The sequence below is a fragment of the Neofelis nebulosa genome, chromosome 15 (assembly GCF_028018385.1).
Source record: "Neofelis nebulosa isolate mNeoNeb1 chromosome 15, mNeoNeb1.pri, whole genome shotgun sequence".
Taxonomy (NCBI): domain Eukaryota; kingdom Metazoa; phylum Chordata; class Mammalia; order Carnivora; family Felidae; genus Neofelis; species Neofelis nebulosa.
The window spans coordinates 43,060,394-43,085,872 of record NC_080796.1 but is presented as its reverse complement, the minus strand read 5'-3'; the positions used below and the strand labels follow the sequence as shown (position 1 = coordinate 43,085,872).

The 25,479-nt window shown below is 34.1% G+C and overlaps 1 protein-coding gene across 2 annotated transcripts in view; it reads left to right on the top strand.

Moving 5' to 3' along the window:
- Positions 1-25,479, top strand: part of DENND1B (DENN domain containing 1B) — a 267,771-nt gene that overhangs the window by 218,377 nt on the left and 23,915 nt on the right. For both annotated transcript variants that reach the window (XM_058700921.1, XM_058700920.1), the window contains 5 exons: positions 1,856-1,946; positions 8,992-9,032; positions 9,977-10,045; positions 14,556-14,612; positions 15,432-15,539. In XM_058700921.1, coding sequence (XP_058556904.1) covers positions 1,856-1,946; positions 8,992-9,032; positions 9,977-10,045; positions 14,556-14,612; positions 15,432-15,539 — 366 coding nt within the window. The remainder of the gene's footprint in view (positions 1-1,855; positions 1,947-8,991; positions 9,033-9,976; positions 10,046-14,555; positions 14,613-15,431; positions 15,540-25,479) is intronic.

Here is a 25,479-nt window from a genome sequence, read left to right as displayed (position 1 = left end):
AAATTAGACCACTATAGTTTGATTTATAATGTTATGTTGAAAATCTGTGAAAGTCAAATTTTGCAAGCATTTTAAACCACTTTATTTTCAAATTAACCATTTATTATATGTAGCCGTACATTGTTACCACCTTTTATCTCAAGATAGAATGAAATGCATGATTCTATATGTTGTAATTAGTTACCTTTAAAATCGTGTAAATATAGGACTGTTCACAATGTTTCGGTATACTTCAGTCTTTCAGCAGACATTCATTTCAAACTATATGTTAAGCATTTGGCAGATATTAAAGATACACACATGAAACAGACAGTGATCCTGTACTCAGGAAACTCAGAAATTAATAGTGATTGAAAGGTGATGGTGGTCGTGGGAAAAATGGATTTTAGTATTTAACATTTATTCTGTGCCTGCAGTCTGGGCACTTCGTATCGTTTCATTTAACCCTTACAAAACACTAGAAGATATTTATTATTATTCCCATTTTATAGAGGGGAAACAGAGACTCAGAGACAAGTTTCCCAAGATCATAAAGCTAGTAAGTGGCAGAGATGTGATGTAAGCTTTTCATTCTCCAAACTCCATGTTCATATTTGTTTATACTATCGGAAATTTTTTGAACGCCAAGCATAACGAGGCAAAAATGGGTAATCTGTGGTACCTAGCTCTCAAAATTTTCTAATTTTTATGAAAGCAATTTATACTAAAAAAAAAAAAAGCTATGACTATATATCCTTTTAGGCTATGTCTATTTAAACTCATCTTGCCACCTCTTGGGTCAAAATTAATCTGTAATAATATAAAAGTAGTTAAACTACATTTTGAACTGGAAACTGTTGATTCATTTGTGTCTTAATTTTGGTCTGTAAGAGATTTCTGTTCCAAAGTCTTTTAACTGGTGTAACTTCTATTAAATAGTTAAACCATTAAATGTTAAATTGCTGCCTGAGGAAAACTGTATTGCTCTATAGAACTCCATTAGTTTTGTTCATTTAAATAGAAAACTGTATTTTTTTTTAAACTAGAACAGAGTATGAGAATTTTTTAAAAGTCAAGGTACTTTATTTTAATTTGACTAAATTTAAAATTTTCAGGATAAAAAAAAAAATTGTAGGGGCGCCTGGGTGGCGCAGTCGGTTAAGCGTCCGACTTCAGCCAGGTCACGATCTCACGGTCCGTGAGTTCGAGCCCCGCGTCAGGCTCTGGGCTGATGGCTCGGAGCCTGGAGCCTGTTTCCGATTCTGTGTCTCCCTCTCTCTCTGCCCCTCCCCCGTTCATGCTCTGTCTCTCTCTGTCCCAAAAATAAAAATAAAAAATGTTGAAAAAAAAAAAAAAAAAAAATTGTAGCCAGGATTAATTCCAGCATGAAAACGAACATTTTATATTAGTCTCCAAATCTTCAAGTCTGCGCTTCAGACATCATTTAAATCTTTCTTATGGTTACCCTTTGTCTCTTATGCAAGGGAGGCTTAAAGATACTTTACCTTCATTATGAATGGAGAAACCTCAAAACATTTGTAATATTTTTTTATAATCCAAGAAAGAGAAATTTCAGATGCCATAGATCAACAAAATAGAAAGTAACCAAATGCCAGTAAATAGTACATTCTTTTTCTTATTAATGAAGTAAGAGTCTGTACTGTACATTTTTTATTTAATAAATTAGCTGTTATTTATTGAGTGCCTGCTATTTCAGTGTTTGAGAGTTTTCTTGTCACCTACATGTAGATGTGTATACATGTACATATATGTGCATATTTTATATTTATGAGTGATATGAATCTTTTGATATAAGTAAAAATTTAATCCTATGAAGAAAGTGAAAATTAACATATTTGACACTTTTTAATTTCAGTTTATTGATGGTCGACTGGCAAAATTAAATGCAGGACGGGGTTTCTCTGATGTATTTGAAGAGGAAATCACTTCAGGTGGCTTTTGTGGAGGTAAAGACTAGTTTCAGTATGATTATCCATTTTCTGAGTAGCGATTGCCTTGATTTTTGCTCCTGTATCTGATACAATCTACTTCCTAAACAGTTGTATTTTCTTAAACATATAATGTTTTAGATACATTTTTTTCATCTTATAAGAGCTGTGGTATTAACTTATTTCATTATTCAAGGTGTTAAGATGGTCTCATGAATTGGTAGTTGTTTTCTTGGATAATCTCTTAATAGTAGTAGAACGAAATGTCACTGAAATGCAATTAGTTTATATCTTCCTTTAGTATTCTCCGCTAAAAAAAACCCACAGTGCTGGCTAATACTAAGTAAGAATTAAAGACCTGAGATCATAGTTGAAATATTAGATTGTAATATAATAGAAAACAAAAGATTTGAATACCACAGCTGCTTTTACATTTTAAGTGAGTGTGTTGTTATAGAAGCCTTTACCTTTTTTTTGCTTTGCAGAACACTGCAGCATGAGGAAAAGACTTTTCAGTTTACCATCCCATGTGCTTACACTTGTCACTGTAAAAAGTGCTCACTAACAAATGGAAGGCGTCGTATTATTTTGTATGTGTGAAACATAAGTTAGGTGATATTGCATTTTTATTTAATATAATGAAACTTAATATAATTAGTTACACTATTTGATATGTAAGTATTCAAACAACGTTGTAATTTCTAGGCAGTTAATGACTTACGAACTGGTACTTTGTACGTGATTGCTCCAGTATATAGTCCTGACTCTGGCAGAGAATTTTGCTGGAGTCCTTGAAATGTCATATGCATTCATTCAGCCAGTATTTGTGCTAAGTATTTACTATGTGCTAGGCACTGTTCTAGATAACAGGGTGAACCAAACAAACAACAATCTCTGGTGTGTTCATTTTCAGCTGGCATAATAGTAATTTTTTCTATTTATTTGTAGGTTTAATTTGGGAAAAAAATGTCTTTATGTGTGAATAAATAGTTGCTAGAATTGAGAAATAAAACATGAAAAGACGTAGTAATAAGTACTCATCTACACATTTGCCAAAATGTGATTTTATTCTCAAATAAGATTTATTTTGCTCCATAAAAATACACAAAACATTGAGATAACTTGTTCGTGAAGAGAGGTCCAAATGAACTAAGCATATGGATCCTCCTCTGGTGTAAGTACAGCATTTCATTGAAAGCATTTAGCTTTGGGAAAAACTTAGTTTACTTGACTCAGCAAGTCAACCAAGTGTGGAATCATTCAGCTCCTTGCTTTCCTCAGCTCATGGGTAAAAATTTAGCTTCAATGGAACTTTTGTGTTAAAATAAGGCTTTTTTACTTTTCAACTCAGACAAGCAAAATATTGTCAGCTCATGGACAAATTGCTTGAGGCATCTATTCAGTATTTATATAACTGCTATCTCATTATTTTTATGACCCGTGGGGCTATTATCTTCTATGGAATTGAAGATGACATCTTGTGACAGTAATGGGTAGAACTATGATTGTTTTGTATAGTTAAATTCTGTAGTCTTAACCATTGGTCCAGATTCCTCTGTAATAGAATAGAATAGAAGGTAGATGGGTTTTCTGGTGTGAGAGGGGTTACTAACATTGTTCAATAAAGGTCTTATGGTTTAAAAAGAATGGAACATTGATCGCCAGCTGGCATCTGACTTAGAGACTGCTATATTTTCAGTACAATTTCATGCCAACCACTTTATTGTCCCTCCTTAAAATTAAAAAGGTTTTGAACACTTACTTTAGTTTGGTGGGAGGGTGGGCAATACTGATTCAAAAGGAAAGCGTAGTTCAACAAATATTAATTTCAATGTGTACAGCAAGAAAGTATATTAAAAATTGTGCCTAGCTATTAAGTATTATTTTTAATTATTATATTTTAGGTTATTATTTTAGAGATACAGAGAGCTTATTTTTAGTATAAAATAAAGCACAATTTATTAGGACTTGAAATAAAAATGTGAATAATCTAATAAAAATTAGTAATGTTCTTATAAACAATGATATATATATGAAAGAACATTAGACATTTGTCATGTAGACTGCATTTGTAAGAAATAAGATGTCTTTATCATGATATTGAACTATTTTTCAAAGAAGTAAATGGTTATAACTGCCGCTTCTCTCATAGTAATAATTATAATTGTTCCTACTTATTGAATATTAATATGTGACAGAATCACTTACAAGAGCTCTACAAACTTGATCTCATTTAATCCTCACAGCACCTACGAAATAGTTTGATTACCTATCCCTGTTTTTATGAGGGCACTTATCTCAGTAATTTGCTCAAGGTCACACAGCTAGTAGTGCTAGGATCTGAACTCAACATGTATCTGTCTGGCTTCCAAGCTCTTGCTTTAATAACTATAATATATTGCTTTCTTACGATAGGAGATCTTCTTAATTAGAAGACACTCAGTAAACAAGAGTAGTAGTCAAGCCTTCTCTACTGTGATTGGATAAAAGTAAAATTCCTGTCTCTTGATTATCTGTTGAAGATTTTTGAAACATAAAGCCCTAAGAAAGATCACCGTGAGAGAAATCGACATTCATTAAAGCTGAAGAAAAAATTATGTTCCTTTAAGCAAAAATAGGGAATTTCAGAGAAGCATCTAATTTCTCCCCTTTCTGTGTCATTGCAACGGCTAGTTGCATGCTAGTATATGTGGTTGTGATAAAGTTAATATGAGCGTGGTGGAACCGTGTAATTATTGAATTACACATTCAGTCTAGATTCACATTGAATCTAGAACTGTGGTTAAAGACTGGAATGCACACAGATTTCCAAAATCTGTTTGCTATCCTGTGAGTCCCTGTGGTCAGGACTGTGAAGAAATCCCTGTTACTCCCAATTGTTTTTCATGAGACCTTCGTAGAACATTCAACCTTAAGAGGAAAGTAATGTAAATATCAGGAAGTATGTAAAGGGAAGAGTATCCATGGAGGCTAAAAGGTAATAAAAGGGGACATAAGTAGAGCAGAGGATGCAGTAAACACAGATATTGGTCTATGAAAAAGTAGCTAAGGAATACTGAGTAGTTAAGAACATGGAGGTGGTTTTTTGTATTTTTTTTTCATTTAAAATAAGGCTAGTTTTGGGGCGCCTGGGTGGCTCAGTCGGTTGAGCGTCGGACTTCGGCTCAGGTCACGATCTCGCGGTCCGTGAGTTCGAGCCCCGCGTCGGGCTCTGGGCTGATGGCTCGGAGCCTGGAGCCTGCTTCTGATTCTGTGTCTCCCTCTCTCTCTGCCCCTCCCCCGTTCATGCTCTGTCTCTCTCTGTCCCAAAAATAAATAAACGTTGAAAAAAAAAATTTTTTTTTAAATAAAATAAGGCTAGTTTTTAAATCCCCTTCCAATTATTTAAACTTAAAAAAATAGAAATATTTTCAGATTGATTTTATATAGAAGCATGTAGTTATTCTTCATTAGTAGCATTTGTCTCTTAATTACTTTCTGATATATTTCTGATCAGTCTTTTATTTGTATAGTAGTATTTCTTTTTCTTTTCTTTTCTTTTTCTTTTTTTTTTTTTTTTTACTGACTAAGGCATCAGAGGAATTTGAAGAGATGGTAGGCGATCTTCAGTTTTAGTGACATTTTCCAGGCTTCACTGAACAATTTAGGTCAATTTATATACTTTTTGAACAGTAACTACAAATTACTGGAATTCAAACAAATACATTTGAAGATGAAGTCTTTGCACAAGGGGGAAACAAAGATATTTTGTCCTTAGTGTGAGAAAATCACTTGTATGATGAATGAGAACAATGTTAAGAATTTCCTCAATAACACTTATTATTTCCATAATCCATTTACTTTAATGGAAAGACTCAGAGAGTTTTCTGGCATTCACATTAATTTTTTTGAGAAGAAAAACAGCCTCAAAAACATTTTTAAAGAATAATGTGTCTGTCTCATAAATTTTGTAGAAATAGAAGCTTTCAATCTGAAAGGCACTAAATTTAAAGAAACAAATATCATAATTTTTTTTAATGTTTTATTTATTTATTTTTGGGAGAGAGGGCAACAGACACGCAACAAGGGGAGGAGTAGAGAGAGAATCCAAAGCAGCCTCCAGGTTCTGAGAAGAGCCCAACATCAGGCTTGAACTCATAAACCATGAGATCGTGACGTGAGCCGAAGTCAGACACTTAAGTGACTGAGCCACCCAGGCGCCCCTCTTTTTAAAAATTTTAAATAGGAGTACCTAAATTGTACCACATGTTTCCCTACCATTTTAAGTAGTTTATTTGGGGACTTCCTGTTTTCCCCATGCATATAATTCTGGATTATTATTGGTGATTCTGTCAACTGTTTCTTTTCAAAGTATCAGCTTTGAGCAGCCCCTTTTCCTTTCTAGTGTAATTACTTTGAACTGATACAGAAGAAATCTCATATATCTTAAGTTTTATCATATTTTATTTAGCAGTCTAAGAGGTAGAATTTCTGGGCTGAAGGACTATTTAACCAGGAATTCAAATACCCGGATTCTTATTATTCCTCAGTTGCTATCTTTGTGACCTAGGGCCACCTCAGAACCTTCAATTTCCTCATTTGGCGAGTTATTGCAATAAAACTTGTATGTATGGTGTGTCTGTGATATGCTAGGTACTATACTAAGTAACATTGTAGCAACCAGGTTAAGGACTGGTCCCAAATAGCATAGTTTACAAAGATACAGTGGACTTGAGCCCCCTGATCTATTGGACTCCTCATTGAACTGTGCTTGGAATGTGCTGCTTAAGACACTACCTGCTTTGCCTATTTTAGAGTACAAAAACACAGCTCAAGTAAGGTAATGTACGTAAAAACATTTAGTGGCCTGTGAAGAGCTGAATATGAGCTATTTTTATTCCTCAACTCTAAATAAGATACTCTTATCTAACTGCGCTGAAGTTTTCTGCTAGCTATTTTCTTTGTAGTTTGGAGCCTTTAAAAAATTGTTTTCTGGATGACAAGTATTCCAAAATGCTAAATAGTTATCACATAGAAGTTAGTGTTTTCTTTCCACTTTCTTAAATTCATTTTGGGAAGAGAATGAAAATAAAACTCTTCCCAGAATACTATAAGTGATAACCAGCCCTTAAATGTGTGATTTCTACCCAACCATTTATAGTAGAGAAGTTAAAAATATGTGAACTGATGAGAACTTGGAATAGGTAAGTGTATATGAACAATCTGGATATAGTTATATTGTTTACTTTTTTTGTTAATAAAATCTCCTTAGAAATAAATATAATACAAATACAATAACTTGAATTTTTGTCATTTTGCAAGTGAAATATGATTTCAGAAAAATTGTTCAGGCCAAATACCACCTGGAACTCATAGGTTTTGAACAGTGCACATTTCACTTACACAGGCTATTTTAAGTAGACACTTTTTGCTATAATCATTTCACAAAATTAGAAAAAAATATTATTTTGCCATATATTTTCTTCCAGTTAAGTGCCGTGCTGAGTCGTAAGCGATGTTTTTAGCAATGGGGGTTGTTTCTTGATTTTTTTTTTAAAGTAGAGAAAGATTTTTAATTACAGGAGTAATTTTAGAGCTGAACACATTTTGCCTGATGTTGGTTAGGAATGCAAAGAGAACAGCTGGAAATAAATTCTTGGGCTGGAATCATTCTGCCTCTGTTTTATGACAGCAAGGTAATGAATTTTTTAAAAGGACACAACTATACACAAGTGGAGAACATGTATGGTGACAGATTTAACTAGATTGATTGTGGTGATCATTTCCCAATGTATCGAATCATTATGCTCTATATCTGAAGCTGATATAATGTTATATCTAAGTTATACCTCCATTAAAAAAAGAAGAGACCTTAATCTGTTTTAGGGATTCTTTGTACCAGATAGTCTTTGAATAGCCATGTTTTTTAAGCATTTAAATGAAGAAGGTACATGAAATCTAAGTCAGTTGATATATATAAACATTACTTGAGATTGTGTTCTTTTTTTTGCCTTCTAATACCATTTTATTGATTAAATTACTGTACTTGGAACCAAATATATGATTACTAGGTTTTTAGAACTGGTTTTAAGGAGTCCACCTGTGATGAGCACCAAGTGTTGTACGGAAGTGTTGAATCACTATATTGTACACCTGAAACTACTATTACACTGTATGTTAACTGGAATTTGAATAAAAATTTTTAAAAAAAGAATTGGTCAGCATTTGAACTTTCTAATAACCACAATGCCCTGTAGACTAAAACCTTCGTTTGTTTTATATTTCCTTGGGTACTATATTTTCAACCTTGGATTTACAACTAGAGAGTATCTACAGAACTATGACTGTAGTTTAATTGCATTAAAGTAAAATTTGCTATCAATTAATGTTGATATTTAAAAACTATAGAATATTTTGTCTTCAAGGTTCTTTGCATTTTTTAAAACAATGTTTATTTATTTATTCTGAGAGACAAAGAGAGGGAGAAAGATTAAGAATCCCAAGCAGGCTCTGTGCTGTCAGCACAGAGCTCAACGTGGGGCTTGAACTCCTGAACCATGAGATCATGACGTGAGCTGAAACCAAGAGTTGGATGCTCAACCAACTGAGCCACCCAGTCGCCCCTGGTTTTATGCATTTTTTAATTCCTTTTTAGTTTTTTCTTTCTCTGTGCACTTGCAATATTATTTTTAAGTGAACCTAATTGCATAAAAGAGGCAAACTTTTTAAAGACAACATAGACATAACACACAAAATATGGTATAAAAGACATAGGAACCTTGGATTTTAAAAGAGACAGCATATTTTTCCTCTCTGAATACAGCATTAAAACGAAAGAAGATAGAGTGTTTTGACATATTACCTTCATATGTGACTAAAGAAAACTGGGTCTATTCTTGGAAATGCTAATTACCATGTTTCTAAGAATTAGAGCAGTTTATTCTACAATACTATTGCCTTTTTCACAACATTGCAGATAAACAAAATTTGTTAAAATCCTGGAAGTATTAGTTCTTGATGAATTTTAGTCGATGGATATATTTTAGATCGAATAGTCCTGACATCTTATTTTTATATATTCCAGGGAACCCGAGGTCATATCAACAGTGGGTGCATACAGTGAAGGTAATGATAACCCTCCACCACTTCTTCTTCCTTCACTCAAAATATATGGAGAAATGTTCACTAAAAGGATGCTGCTTATACTTATGCTATTTATTAGCAATATTTAAAATGTTTGTATATTTTGTCACATTTTAAATATTTTTATTTTATGCTATTATACTTTGATATTCATAATTTTAAAATGGAAAGCTTTTGTTCAGAGATAAATGGCTTGTTTTGAAAATCAAGATGTTTTTGTCACTTTGTATTATATCCTAGAACAAAGGAATTAGAAGGAGAAATAGGATTTGAGAGGAGTTTTATCATTTCTGGTAATGTGTTTTGTTAATACGATTTTATTAAATGTAAAACTCACCTCCAGAGATTTAGACTGTATTGCCCAACCTTAAAACAGTTGATAAACAGTTTGAGTGTATTTCTTTTTTTTTTTAATGTTTATTTATTCTTGATGGAGAGAGACAGATAGACAGACAGACAGAATCTGAATCGGGCTCCAGGCTCTGAGCTGTCAGCACAGAGCCTGATGCGCTCGAACTCATGAACCGCGAGATCATGACCTGAACCAAAGTCGGATGCTTAACAGACTGAGCCACCCCGGTGCCCAGATTATATTTCTTTCTTATCAAGTTTTAACTACATACCTATGATGGGTCCTATTGCTCTAGTCTGCCTAAACTGCAAAGATGAAATGATTTTTAAATCATGTATTATACCAACTAAAGGAATGGAGTAGAGGGTTTACATTTTATCTGAAATGACCATATATGGTATATGAAAGCTTGAAAAGACTAAATCTGTGAAGTAACTTCTATAGGTCTTTGTTTAATTTGTAAGTAAACCTCTTTTTCTGTGCTACTAATAATGCTTTGTTTTCAGGTTAATCTGGTTTTAAAAATTTTGGAAATATGTCTTTTTGTTTTGTTTGTTTGTTTGTTTGTTTGCAGAGAGGAGGTGCACTGTTTAACACAGCAATGACCAAAGCAACTCCAGCTGTACGGACAGCATATAAATTTGTAAGTTTTCTTATTGATAAAATTTTACATTTTCCTAGCTAACAGACATGTAAATCTAGAATACCTCCCATTTTTTTTCTTTCTTTAAAAAAAAATGTTTTTTTTAATGTTTATTTGATTTTGAGAGAGAGAGAGAGAGAGACAGAGCATGAGTGGGGGCGGGGGTGGGGGGCAGAGACATTGGGAGACACAGAATCCGAAGCAGGTTCCAGGCTCTGAGCAGTCAGACCAGAGCCTGATGCAGGGCTCAAACCCACAAACTGTGAAATCGTGACCTGAGCCGAAGTCGGACACTTAACCAACTGAGCCACTGAGGGACCCCCCATTTTTTCTCTAAAAAAAACTTTTTAAAAAATTTGTGGAGTTAATATTGATCAAAGTGAATTCAGTTATTGAAATTATTGTGTAGAAAGGATATTCCCTTCATGTAATTTAAAACCAATTCTTCATTTTATTTCAAAGCAATCAGGAAAATTGTGCACTCAAATTGCAACAGTCCCTAATGAAGTGCCATTTTTAGAGATTTGCCTTTTTAATTTATTGACATTTTAAATTCTCATTGTATACTGAGGTTCAAATAGAAAAAAAAAAAACAGAAAATTAGGGTAAGTTCTTTTCCCTCAAAGATGCTTGACTCTCCATAATTAAAATTCTTCAGTGATTCTCCATGGCTTATAATAAAATAAAAACAGCTGTATCAATAGCAATAGCAATAAACAATAATAAAATTAAAATCTCTTTAATATGTTAACTAAGACCCTCAAGACCTAACCCCTTTTGTGTCCTGTTTCAATTCACCCCAGTTCCCCGAGCTTACCCTCTCTCTCCAGATCCTGAGTGCTCCTCATTTCATGAATGCCAAGATTTTCTCTTCTGCCTCTGTTCTTACACAATCCATTTCCACTACTTGGGACATTTATTTCTGGGTTTTGTCCACCGAGGAAACACTACTTCATCCTATAAGACTTAGTTTAGGCATTAGTTGTTTCCCTGAGAAAGCATTTTCCAACCCCACATTCACAGGGTTTATATACCTCCCAGGTCCTCATAAGACCTTCAGACATACCTCTGTTTCAGCACAGGTTTTCCTGTGGGCATCTTCATCTCTAATATTAGACTAGAGCTACTTGAGGTGGGAGCTAGTAGATTCATATTCAATGAAGTAATTTTTTAAATGCCACAGGTCATGTATATTTCATATTTCTAAAAAATATTCAGGGCAGTAGTTTTGATTTTATAAGAATTTACCTTCAACTGCTTTCTCAGTAAAGGAAATGATATGATTGAATTAGTAATGGGATGATGTATTTTAATAAGCGTAGAACTCATATTCTTGCTGTGATGTACAATTATGACAAATATGCGTAGCCACCATTATTGTTGAAAAAAAGTCAATTTCAAAGATTACATTTTATAGTAGCACAGCTAATCTACAGAGTTGATTCAAAAATATGGTGCCAAGATTCTGAACTCTTTGAAGCCTTATCATAAAAATAAAAGTAGGAAGGTTTCATCATTTTGCCTTGGAAACATCAGCCTCTGCCTTTTGGTTGATTGTTTCATGGCTTTTCTGGAAAACCTCTCTGTGTATATCACTCTATTTCACTATAATACTGGTGGTTTGATTTATATACAGTTTTGAAGAGATTTTAATTTTTTACAGTGAAGTAGCACTTGGCTGCCATGTGAAACATCAGACTAGCCTTGTTTTTCACATTCATTTAAGATTCTAAAAAAGGTTTCCCAGTCAAGTGCCCTTCATTTAATTCCTTGAGCAAACACTTGAAGTTTTTCCTCAGGCTCAGAGAAAATGTATTGTATTATTTTGCTAAGTATGTGTTTCTCTCCTTAATTTCACTCATATTTTCCCACAAAAACCCAGAAATAAAGCAAACATATTTAAAACTTCATTCATTATTCATATTTCTATCTTTCTAATCAGTATTTTATTTTTTTGCTGAGAACGCTCTTCTGCAGAAGAGTCAAATGTTTCCAGATTAAAAATGGTGCTCTCTGAAAGATTATTCCCTAAATTGATTTCAGGCAATTTAAGGTCTTCAGAATATACCTAACCACTTTCCTTTATTTATCTTATGATCTTGTGATCATGTTGTACATGAATCAAGAAGTCAAAGAGATTTGGGACAAGAAAGCCAATTTGTGACTTTCATAGTTGTATCTAAAACTCATCTTTCCAGGCTGCTCATATTCTGAAATATGAACTCTTGAAATTCCTCCTTTGACCACAAATTACTATGAACAAAACTCCCAATCTCTCTTGTATGGGTTTAACATAATTTATTTACTTGTGTTTCTATAGATAGTAAAGTTTTAAAAAAGGAACCGTGTTTTAAACTTTCATTCATTCAGTAAATTGTTTGAGTACCTCCCATGAAGAAGGCCTTATACTGGTTATTTGAGTTAGAGCAGTGAGTGTGGCAGGTACTAGGAGGGGGAGAGGTACTGTTCCTGCTAATTTCATGTTTGTATCACTGTTACTTTGCTCTGTACTTTGCATGTACTACAAAGGAGCTGAATATATTTTGTTGAAGGAGATAATGACTTTGTCCTATACTTAGAACAGTTTTTCTGTACTTGAAACATTTTTTTCTGTGTGTTTTATACTTTTATTTTTCTGTGCTTAGAGGGGCCATAAAGAAAACTAGAATTAACAGATACACTTTCTTAGAAATCTAAAAAATAACAGTAAAGTGAATACATAATTGATTTGGCTAAAAGCGTTTCTGAGTCAACTTTCTTGTTAGGTTTTTGTATCTTAAATTATTAGCCAAAGCCATTTGCTGGGTGCTTCTCTGTAAAGAATACTTGTTTATTGGTAAGTTTCAACTTGGTAGATTGAAAAGGATAGAGCCTGTACCCCATCTTCCAGATCATCTGAAAGAGGTCAGTGGAGGAGGGTAGGACAAGAGATGCGTAAGGGAATCAGTCCATGAATTACAGAACCATGACTGACACTAGATTCAACTCTGAAAAGATTAGTGTGAATCAAGTGGATTTTGAAAGGTTAGAGAATATTTAGGTAAATTAGAATATGACAAAATGTGAGCAAATATGGATAAAAATTCTAGAAGATAGAGACAGGCACATTTTCTTGGTAATTTTTCATTTTTACCTAATGAGAATGTAGGGATTAATACAGGACCCTTTAAATAGATTCAGAGGCTTTAACAATAAAACAATGTGAAAATGCTTTATTAATTCCAAAGAACCATGGGAATATAATTTAGTGTTATTTGGTGTTTTAGGTTATCTTTTGCTATGTGTAGCATGTTTTGATTTTGCCTCATATACAATGAAGAAATAATTGTTTAGTTGAGTTCAAGACATTTCTTGAGCAGTTACTATATGCCAAATATTATATTAGGTACTACAGATATTATCCAGAAAGAAATGAGAGCCTTCCCCTAAATGAACTTGGGAAGACATGTATTCACTCTTCCTAGAAGTAATTCAGGAAGCAGGACGGTTTGGTAGGAGCAAGAATATTGGAATTGGAAAGTCTTCGGTCTGTATGACCTCAGTTTCCATGTCTGTAGAATGAGACTTGTAATGCCTTTTCTTGCGTGAGGCTTAGGTTCAGTAGATACATTTTAAAAACTTTACTTCTTCCTTCTCCTTTCTGATGGGGAGAAGTTGGACTCAGGAATTAAATAGACCCAGATCTGGAATGAGGCTATGCAGACCGATCTCCTCTGAGTCACTTTCCTTATCTGTAAAAATGTCATAATGATTGTCCTAACTTCATAGATTTGTAATGATTAAATGAGCTGATACATGTTAGGTACCCAGCACATGATCAAATACTGAGGAAACACAACATAAATGTGAATTTCCTTTCTTTTCGTCCGTGGCCACTCTGAGTGGGAATTTCCAATGGAACAAAGGCCAAGGCCAGTTGTCTTTAGTTAAGTTATATCCCACAGGAATCACATCAGGACCTGAGACGCTCAAATACTGGAGCCAGATTCCCTATGGAACATGAAGATAGCATCTTTTGTTAAGTGGCTTTTAATTTATGCCGGAAAAACTGCACATGAAATAGCCATAGCTTTAAAATATCTCTGCTAATAAAAACGTGTGTCTGCCTGTAAAAGCACTTCAGTAAAGCTTTGTGAAGTTGCCGGTTTCTTTAAAGTCCAAACATTTGCCCAAATAACCTGCTGCTGTGCTTTCTCCTTTCACCACCAGTTAATCACAATTGCAAATTAAGACTGGGCTGTGTTTTCTATAGCTTAGGAGGCAAAATAGGCTAAATGTTAGCCTTTGTATGGTACTAGCATGCAAATGGAGACTAATCGCGTTTTCACTAATTTAGATATAATAGTAAGTGGTGTGGTTTCCCTGAAGAATTAAGAGTTTTAGATTATAATTTGTTCTTTTTCTACATAATATGAAGTTAGCAAGTTTCATGGAGTGTGATCTCATCTACTAACTCTTTAAGTGGTAATAGAACCATGCTGAGCCAGACACTTGCGTTACCTTTTTCTAGGCAAAAAATCATGCAAAGCAGGGAATAAAGGAAGTGAAGAGTAAGCTAAAACATAAGGTACGTCATATTCTTTTCATCCTTCCTTGATTCTTGCATTAGTTTGAAGCTCATACTTTACAAATCACATGAGATTTATGTTTTTAATGATGTTTGAAATATGCTTAGCCCTTTGTTCAAGAATGTATTTTTCATAACAAGCCCTCTGGCAACTATCTGCCATTCTGTATGCATCCACTGAATAATCTCTTTATTGTTTGCATATTTTATCACAGAACAACGGAGATCTTCAAAGATGCTTTAACAGGATGTATGTTTTCATAAAGTTGATTGCCTTGATATCACAATTGAAATTCTTGCTTCAAGCTGAGAATTTCTTTAAAAAGATGATCTTTGGTGCAGAATCAAGCCAGGAATGCCATCATTTGGCTTTATAGGAACTTTCTAACTGTAGCTACTTTAATTTGAAGCATGTTCTTAATTTATAAAAGATTGTGTTTGAAGATATGTATTTGAATCTATGAACATTGCATGTATATGAATATGTGTATGTATATGTGTTTTCAATTTGATTACATATTATATCTTTACAGATTTTGTCAGTTGTTTTGAATATCTACCTTTGAAGAACAAATACTACTTGAAACTTCCATTTTTGTGATGGAGAGTAAATAATAGCTTTTATTCATGTTATTCAAAAGAGATTAATTTAGAAATCATTAATGCATAATATATAGAAGTGCATTTTCTTCTGAAATAGAGTTTTTAAACTTACATTTGAAGCATTATTTTGCTATTTGCATCTGTATCGGATAGTTTGTCTAAAAGTAATAAAAGGAGTATTTTAAAATAATTCCTTGTATATTTCTTCATGTGTAGGAAAATGAAGAAGATTATGGGACCTGTTCTGGTTCTGTACAATATACACCAGTTTACACATTACACAGTGAAAAGGGAGGAAATCTAGAAAAGCGTAAGCTTGCCCAGGTAAGGTTATTTACCCTTATGTCTCCAAATTCTAAAAGTATGTAATTCTGATTCATTCTTTAAGAACGATTTTGGACCCGTTAATTTTTTTTTTATCATATGATATGAAAACCTGCATTTACAGTCAAGATGAGTAGGTGGCATCTGGGCAGGCTGCAAGAGTATTAGGAATCAGTTGTTCCAGATACCAGTCTCTACCTACTTTATTATGTTCTCATAGAGCTCTCCAGTACGGGGACAGAGGCAAGCATGTGATTGTCTTAGAGTGTGAACAGTTTGATGAGGAGGAGGAAATCACAGATTTCTACTATAGAAGTAAAATGAAACTCATACATGGGGATTTTACCATTAAAATAATCTATATAAATTAGAATATAAAGTAATGTGTCTGGTTTTTCTAAAGTCAGATAATTTGTTTGCTATAAATATTTAAAGCTTCTGCTTATATGCTGATATTATGTAAAGTACCGTCCTGAAGAGGGAAAGTGTTCAGAATTAAAGCTATGCATGTCTCTGATTTTGCCTCATAAGTGTGTTTCTGAAGGTTTAAATGATACAAAATTTGTATACACCAAATCATATTTTAAGTGGCCTTAGAAAACTAGCTTTTAAAAAGAATCCTCAACTGGATTATAGTTCATTTATTCCGGTCACTGACGTTTACAGACAAGAGAGCTGATAGCCAGAATGGTCATGTCACTTACCCTAAGACTCATAACAAGGTAGTGGCAGAGTGCGATGAGAACCCAACTCCAGTAGTCACTTAGCTTTCCTGGATCTGCGGACGCTGCAGGAGTAGAGATGGCCTTCAAGTGCTTCTACGTGTCATTAGGGATGGAGAAACAGTCAGTGAAGCTGTGTGGAAACTTTCGCCTTTGTAAAGAAAACTTATCCGTGTGATCATTCAGCACCTACTGTGTACCAGTCACTATTCTAGGTGTTCTAGGAGAAACAAAGCACATCTCTGCCTTTGTGGGTCCTTTTTTATACCATTCTAAGTGCCTTCTCTATGCTGTATCCATTTATAAGCTTATATTTTTATATATCAGTATTGCTTAATTGCAGCGTATTGATAGTAAATGCTGATCGTATGACTTAAAATAAGCCCTTCAATGAAGTAATAATTCCACAAGCATGGAGACCTTCTCTGGCTACTACTGTTAAGTGGAAGACATGTATTGACCTGTAAACTAATGATAGATTTGCAATCAGTAGCTCTATTTTTCTTCCATCACTAGTATGTTCAATCCCTATTGGTTCTCAAGCTTCAGCATCTTAAAAACTTCTGCAAAATGTTTATTGCCTTAACATTGGAGCATTTAGGTTATATTTACTATGGTGGATAGATTTTTGTGTGAAAACCAGTGGGATCTTTGTTACTTATAAGATGCTTTACGATAGAAAGAAAACACTTGAATCAGAGAAACGTCTGTCCTAAATGTTAGTTTTAAGTTAGGAAAACTATCTGTAGCTCCTCATTAAAAATTTTAAATCTTCCTTTCTTTAACATGGCAGCATATTTCTATGATAATTAAATTATAAAATATATTACATATGTATGGTTTTCTGTGTTTTCTGTTAATTCCTAGACAGACAATTTCTGATAGAGAAAACTGTATTAAGGAAGCCTTACAGGATAATAGGTTACATTCATCGCATACTTATCCTGAATTGTCATGGCCATCATTTATTATAAAATCATTAACTCAACTATCTGTATTCATCAATAAGCATTTTGTGGTTTTCAGGCGAATATGCTAAATGATGACTCTAACAGGAATTAAGAGAAGTAGGGCTTATTGTTTTAAGAATTATAATATACTTTTCTTACTTGGTTAACAGAAATTTGTTAAACCAAAATGTTTAGATGGATTATGCAGGTGCTGCTAATGTCTGAATAACAATCTTTACTTTTCAAGTGGTCTGAGTTTTAGTCAGTGTGTATTCTCCATATATATACGTGTGTTCCATTATATAAATAGGTGTATATATCCGTGTATATATATTTTAGCAGCCGAATTTATTAAGAGTCCATACTCCCAATCATTTGTACCCAGTAATACTTATCATAATTTAATGTTTTGTCTTTGCTTGTATCCAGGTATAGGAATGTATGTAGCCCTCTGGTAGGACTGGAGCTAGAAAATGGAAAAATCAAGGAAGAATATCAGCCCTCCCTACCCTTTACCTCCTAACCTGCTTGTCTCTATCTCTCCCTGGCTTGTTCTTCTCTCTGCATAGCTGTTCTTTGTGCATTCTGTAGATTGTCTTTCTCAGCTCCTCCATGAGCCTGACATTGAGCTTGCAAGGCCCTTGGTTCAAACAGCTGCTAGGAATGGGCCACAATGCCCACAGCCAATTCCTTTTGGAAGACTGTCAACAGCCCTCTTGGATCCAGCATTAATCCTTGGTTCAGTAACCTTTCGTCGGAAAAGCAAGGAAAATACCATGTTACCAAGGACAGTGGCTAGTAGTAGGGGCAAACAGGAAAAGCAGTTCTCTGAGAAGGGTTTTAAGGACTGTGACAAAATCTCAGAAGAGTTTTGCTATCTCTAGTTGCCGTGTCATCATTTGCCCAAGAGTCCTCTTTGCGAAAAAAGAAATAAAATCTATACTTTTAAGTACCTAGAGGCTGGATCTTTGTATCATAAACCTGCAGCTTAGTAAGTTTAAGGTCAGCCTATGCTAGTGGGTTGCTGTTGCCTCAGCTCTCACATGAGAGTCGAGCCACTTACACAAATGAAAAGACTACAGAGAAAATGAGCTTAGAATACATTGTTTGCATTTGGGGCAAGGAAGTCAGTAGGGACCAGGCATAGTCTACCGCCTTTTCTTTGCGGTCTGATACCACAGAAGGTTCCTTGGTTTACTTTTCAGTAGTAATCCAGTCTCATTGATTTAATAGAAGATATGATCTAGTATATTGTGCAAGAGATAGAAGCTGATACTACAACCATGAAGATACTGTTTTATGATGATTTCCAAATCAGTAAGTAGTCTTAACTCCTGTCTCTCCAAGCACAATAATATTAGGATCTGAGCACATTGAGATTTTCAATTAAATACGTAAGCATTTCTAAGAATAGGCAAATATGGTTAAAGGCAGAATCTAGGTATCAATCAATATGTCAGAGACATTATGTTTATTTATGTATGTTCTACTTATTTCCAAAAATAAATGGATATTTTACCAAGAATCCTAGAACAAAAGATTAAAATTGTTTAATTTATTTTAAATTTTTTTTAATGTTTATTTATTTTTGAGAGAGAGACTGATTGAGAGTGGGGAAGGGACAGAGAGAGAGAGGGAGACACAGAATCTGAAGCAGGCTCCAGGCTCCCAGCTGTCAGCACAAAGCCCAATGTGGGGCTCGAACTCACACACCAGACCATGAGATCATGACCTGAGACAAAGTCGGATGCTGGACCGACTGAGCCACCCAGGTGCCCCTAAAATATATTTAATTTAGGTAAGACTCGAGGCAGAGAGAAAGTGCAGTAAGAAGCTAAGTCCCATTCCTTTGCTTAGCAGCCAAAATGAAGAGACAAACACACCTACCATGATTCATAATGTACAAGGATTAAAAAAAAATTGTTCAGGAGGTATGCAGCCGTTCCAGGAAATGGGACTAGATACTGCAGGTCCACAGATGAAGTCAGTGTCCCGAGAGCTCGCCTCCAGTGGACGTACCCAGGAGAGGTATGTAGGGACAGAAATCTAGTTTTCTTTCTTTGTTCTCTTCTGTGCAGTGTCTATCATTTGGAATACTCAGGCTTAGTAATACCTCTCTCAAAGACAGCTTGGTTTCCTAAGAAAATATTTTTAAAAATAAAGGCTACGAGTAGAAATAAACTTAGAATGCACTTTTTTTTTTCTTTCTCTCAGGCTCACTGAGCTAGAAGAGTAGCGTCCCTTTCTCACATTGGAAATGGCCTCTCACTGAGGAACCCGTGTCTCTGGGCCCCATCTTACCTTTGATTATTCAAATTACCATCCGCTCTTAAAAGACTTGCCATGTGGTGAATCCAGTTACCTACAGAAATGTGATTCAGTGGGACTTCTGGGGTTTGGTGATCTAGATAGCTCTGAGGTCCTTCCCACTGTTTTCCAAACTTTGGTTTTTAGAGTTGAGTAACACCAAAGCACACTAGACTAGACTTGGAAAACATGAGGAAGAGACAGATCCTTGATGAACAGTGAGGCCATCTGCATGTTTGTGTGAATGATGTGATTACTTTAAAACTCCCAACAATCCAAGCACACTGGGAACTGTTAACCCCATTTTTCAGATTTAGTAACAGCAAAGGGATGAAGACATGTGGCCAAAGTTCTACCAGGTAATAAAGAGCAGAGTAGGGATTGAAAAGCAGACAGACTGATTCTGGAATTTAAGTACCTAACCACTACAGGCCTGCCTTTGTGTTGGGTGGAATGTTTGTGGAGGAGGGGCCCTTAGAGACAAAGGTATGGTGTTGAGAGCCAGAGAGACTTGACTTTGAAACAACTACTAGCATTTAGCTTTGAGCAAAACACAGTGTCCCTAAGCCTTACTTTCTACATTTGTGCAATAGTAATAACGATACATGTCATTTTGCTAGAATGCTATAGGCATTATTATAGATAATATATATAAAATACCTGCCACATGACAGGCACTTAATAATTGGCCTCTACCCATTCCTGCATATACATATATCTTGAACATCAGGTCTCTTATCGCAATGGCACTGACTTTCTTCTCTCTTGGTAGTAACTGTCCAAAGTCACTAACAATCCTCTAGTTCACTAAAGTAGTGGGGACCCTAAATTTGTCCGTCTTCATTCTAAGTAGGGATAACTTCAGATCCTGGTTTATGCTTTGAGAAGAAATATACAGCTTATTTTATTGATAAATCTCTTGATTTCTAAGTTTATAAGACCTCAAGTATCTCATTTTCTTGTCAGTAAAATTATCAAAATAAAGAATGTGAGCTTTATTTACCCTATTCCTTATCTTTTTGAGAAGTTGATCTCAGCTATGTAAAGAACTTAACATTTCCAGTTTCCAGCTGGACATGTATAAATGACACACTTTATTTTCATCTGTTTTTCAAAAGATGAAAATGAGATTATGGTCATTTAAATTCAAGAATGTATTTAAATAAGTGAAAAAATAACATTTCATAATTTGGGTACTATAGAAAAGAACAAAATCAAAATGTATGTTGTTTTAAGCCTATATGCCATTACTTAGCTTATGTTGGGAATAGATTATGAATCTGCATCTACACCCCAACAAATAGTAATTTGTGTGCTGGTCTGCTAATTAGTATGGTTACTTCCTGTTTTGTTGATGAGGCTTAAATAAATGTCAAGGGTACAGCCATGAAGATCTCCCAATTAGGCTTCACATTTGTAAAACCCAACCCTTTTCCCTTTTGTGTGAACATGACAGTTCCAACAGCAGCCCCAGCCTAACAGGACTCCAGGGAAAGGATCCTCCTCGGGTTTTATTGAAAACAGGGCCAGTTGGGTCCATGGAGAATACTGCCACCGGTCATGGTGCAGAACAGTTTTCATCTTGACTGCACACTTACCTTCTTTCATCAATTCTATTTTAGAACAAATACTGTACTCTTAGTGAACAACATTTAGACTAATTCTGTCACTGAAAATTATGTTTTAAAACACTTATTTGTAAAAATGTACTGGAATTTTCTAAGAATGAGAAATTCCTTTAATGTGCAAAATTTATATGAATCTAAGATACTGCTCCATTTTTAATAATATTAGCCATTCTTAACTTACTCTGACAATTGTAATGTGTACGTATCTGAGTGTCTATATAGGACACACACATGCGCGCCCGTGCGTGAGCACACACACACACACATGCACGCACACACACCCCAACTAGACTAGTGTACTGCAAGCAGGAGCTTAGCTATATTACAAGTCAACATTAACAGATGGATGGCCCTAAGCAAGCAAAACCACGGCAACAAAATCTAGTGAAAGTGGAGGATTGAAGCTTTTTGTTGTTAAGCCCTATTAAAACCCTGGCACACATACCACTCTTAACTATTTCAGGTCTGAGACAAATAGCAATGCACTCAGATCTATTTTCAACCTGTCCAGTTAACTGTGTAAAAGCAGCGTGAGGAAATATGAATGGAAAATTATTTTTTTCAGTTGTAATATAATGTAAAGTAGTGTGCCTGTTGGTAAATACAACGTGGAACATAGTCAACACTTGAACCTAAATATAGTGATTAGAAATAGAGTTATGTTTAATAGTCATAACTTCTAATAAGACCAAGTACTATTAAACTAGTGATCATTTATTCTGTTTTTAAGATATATTCACATACAGACCAATAGTTTATGGTATGAAGAGCTACCTTTGGAATGCATAAATAAGGAAGATATTTACACCGTAAAATGCTCTATGTGATTTTCCATTTTACCCATTATAGAAGGTGATAATGCACACTTCAAAAGAAACTATGAGATCATTTTGAGTCCTTAGGTATTTAATGGTTTATCAATCATCCTAATGGATTTATGGAATATAGCATGACTGCCATGTGTTCATTTTATAATTACAAGTAATACACATTTATATTTAAGGAATGTACATAGAAATTGTATATACCTTTTTGGCAAGTGGAGACTTGCAAGTAAGATATTTCAAAACCACATTTTGGTTGAATGGGGACTTAAAAGAAATTCTAGTATATAAGCATGTTTTAAAATATGAGCAATCAGGTGGTTTACACTTTACATATAATTCCATATTTTAAAATGTTGCAGATGAAATTACAGTTGCTGTGAAATTTATAAGATTAAAAACTCAGATTCTCTAAATTTAGTTCCTAAGCATAATAAATGATGGGATCGTCACACCTAGTAGGATGTGGTATATAGTATTGTGTTTCTGACACTCTTTAATTCATTGGAATTCAGTGGACTCTGGGAATAAAATGAATGTAATTAAAGATAGCATTTGTTGCTCAGGTGACATAACAGATTGCAGAAAATGGCACACTTGTTGGGATCTTTGGAAAAATACAGTCCATTCAGTAGCTTTGCTTTATTGGTCAAGAAAGAAATGGCATAGTCATTGTTTGCAGAGGAAAGACACCACTTGCTTCTTCTGACCAAGAAAAAGGTGATTGCAAATCACAGTGAGAAAGATAATTGTGACCTGGGGGGACAGGGAAGAAATGGGTATATGAAGGAGGAGGCCCAGATAATTGGAAAGAATATTTAATGTAAATTTTAAAAAATAATAAAAGTAAGCTTAACCAAATTGTGATAAGCAGAAACCCCTTATTTTTTTTTTTAGCATTTTCTGTGATTTAGCTCAGGATTGAGCATATTATGATGATCAAACTAAATTGTTGAATTAAAGTGATTAGGGAAATCTATTAGAAAGTTCCAAATGACAAAAATATTTTGAAATAAGTAAATGTGTTTCTATTAAAATATGCCCACCAAAAATACTGCCTAAATGAAAACACATTCTCGTAGTCTGTCCCAAAGTCACTCTGACATAGCATGTATTTAGTCTAAGCTATACTAATATCACTAATTTATAAAATTAATCTTTTAAGTCAAGTTGGAAAAATAAGGGTACTATATCTTTAATTTTAAATAAAGTTATTTTTTCCTCTGTTGTTTTCTGTTGAAATAATGTTAATTTCCAACATATCCAGTTTGATTATAGTTTAAAATCTGTACCCCACCTCCACCCCCCGCCCCATTCAGTTATGGATTACAAGAATGCCCTCTAGTGGGCATTATATAATACTTTGATATGTATAATGATAGTTGTAGACAAAAAATTTATAAAATTTGCCTTTCAGAATACTCTCTTTTAGAAACACAATAGAATACACATTGAAACATTTGTATTGTCATAAAATTGTTTGAGAACATCACTTTTTCAAAGAAATAATCCAAAGCCAGTTCCTTTCAGTAACTGGCTAGGACTTCATTTTTTAAACATTTAGCACTGCTGAATAATATCAAGTATATTAAAAAGAAGTAGTGGAAGATAATTTCACTTATGTGAATATGTTCAGTATATATTATGAGGTAATCCTAGATTGAAATGTACCTTTTTAATATTATAATTTTACTCTTCAAATTTATTGCCACAATTGACTATGTCATTTATTAGAAAGTCTTGAAATAAAAACAAAGCTACTTGGTTTTCCCTTTAGTAAATATAATGAATATTACCATTTTAGACTTTACATCAACAATCATGTCACTAATATTTTTCCTCCCTATTTTCTGTTCTATTTAACTTACAGTTCCCCCCCCCCCATTACTTCTTTAATTGTTTTACGGGCTTTTGGTAAAAATAACAATAGCTCTCTATTCCAAAAGTACCCCATTTTTAATGGACTAATTCTTATGTTCTCCCAGACACCCTGGGATAAAGAAATGATGATGTTCTTCCTGTTTTCTATCTAGAACTGCTTTTAAGGTTGGTCAGAGATCAATGTTAGTGTTGATGAAAAGGGAAGCCAGTCTTTTCTTTGTAGGGGTTACTGCTGCTGCCTATTAATGTCCCTCAAGAGAGAAAAATTTCCGGGAATGTCAGTAGATTATAACTACCAGAGTATAATAGACTCTTATTATAATTTGAACTGGATTTGTGTCTACTACACATTATTATATTTCCTGATACAGAACACAAAATATTAGAGCAATACATAAATATCTTAACAAGTTAGCCTGTGCCCTCATGCCAGTTTCAAAATAAGACTACTGTGTTGGACCCTTCTCTGGAAGTTCTTTATGGTGTTTCTAATGTTTGAGAATAAGACTGCCATTTCACAGAAGCCTGTTCCCTCTTTGTGTTTATTGATGTCTTTGATATTTGTAAGATAATGCTTTTGAAACCGAAATACATATAGACTAATTACAATTTCTGTTAAGATTCTTGCTTCTTGCTGCATTCACACAGAAATGTTGTTTCTGTGTTAAGCCTCTCTCCATACATTTGCATATTTATGCTTATGACATAGTGATATGATAATCTGAAAAATAAAATCAGCTGTAATTATTTTACAATAAAATATTTTAATCTTGGTTACGTACTTTTTACAAACATAGTTTATTGAAGTAGTTGGAAATAATATTATTTTGTTAGTCATTACTGACTTTTTAATTGTTTATGCCAGCTAGAAAAATCATCTGCACATCATTTAGCGAAAATAACCAAATTCTGTTTTACCGAAAATACAGTGGACTTGTCGTGCATTAAGAAACCTTTTTAAATGTTGAAATATTGAAACCCTGTCAGCAAAAGTGAAATTACAAATAGTTTGCCATATATCAAAAATTTATTTATCTGTTTTGCTTTGGGAATAATTTTTAATAGCTGTATACAACTTGTATTTATGCCGATCAACAGTTTCTCAGTACTGAAAAGTTACTGCAAGAGCTTTGTTAAATTTTGCATTTGCAAATATTAAAGAACAGGAAAAATAATAAAACAACATTTTAAATATTTACAGTTAACATAATTACTTTGCATATGTACTGTCCTAAAAAATTGGCTTAAAAGTATTAACAATTCACAATCGTATTGCTTGTAACCACAGATGAGTAATGAGTACTGGTCTTCTCTCCTTCTTTCCATTCATTAACATACTTCAATGAGAGAGAGAGCCTTTTAGAATAGCTGGTACAATGCTGCCATTGGGTAGGTTGTATATAATCTCTAACAATTGAGAAATGATTTCTAAAGTACTGTGTTCCTAGGATGATTTTGATCCAGCGTTTTGCCAAACTGAACTAAAAGAAGTCAAAACTTCCTGAAACTCCCTAACGTCAGTAAAACGAGTCTGTAAAGGATCAGTTCTGATTTCAAATATTCTATCTCTAAAATCTAATATGGAGATTTCTAGTTGAATTCTAGAATAGTCCCCAACTTAATATTAA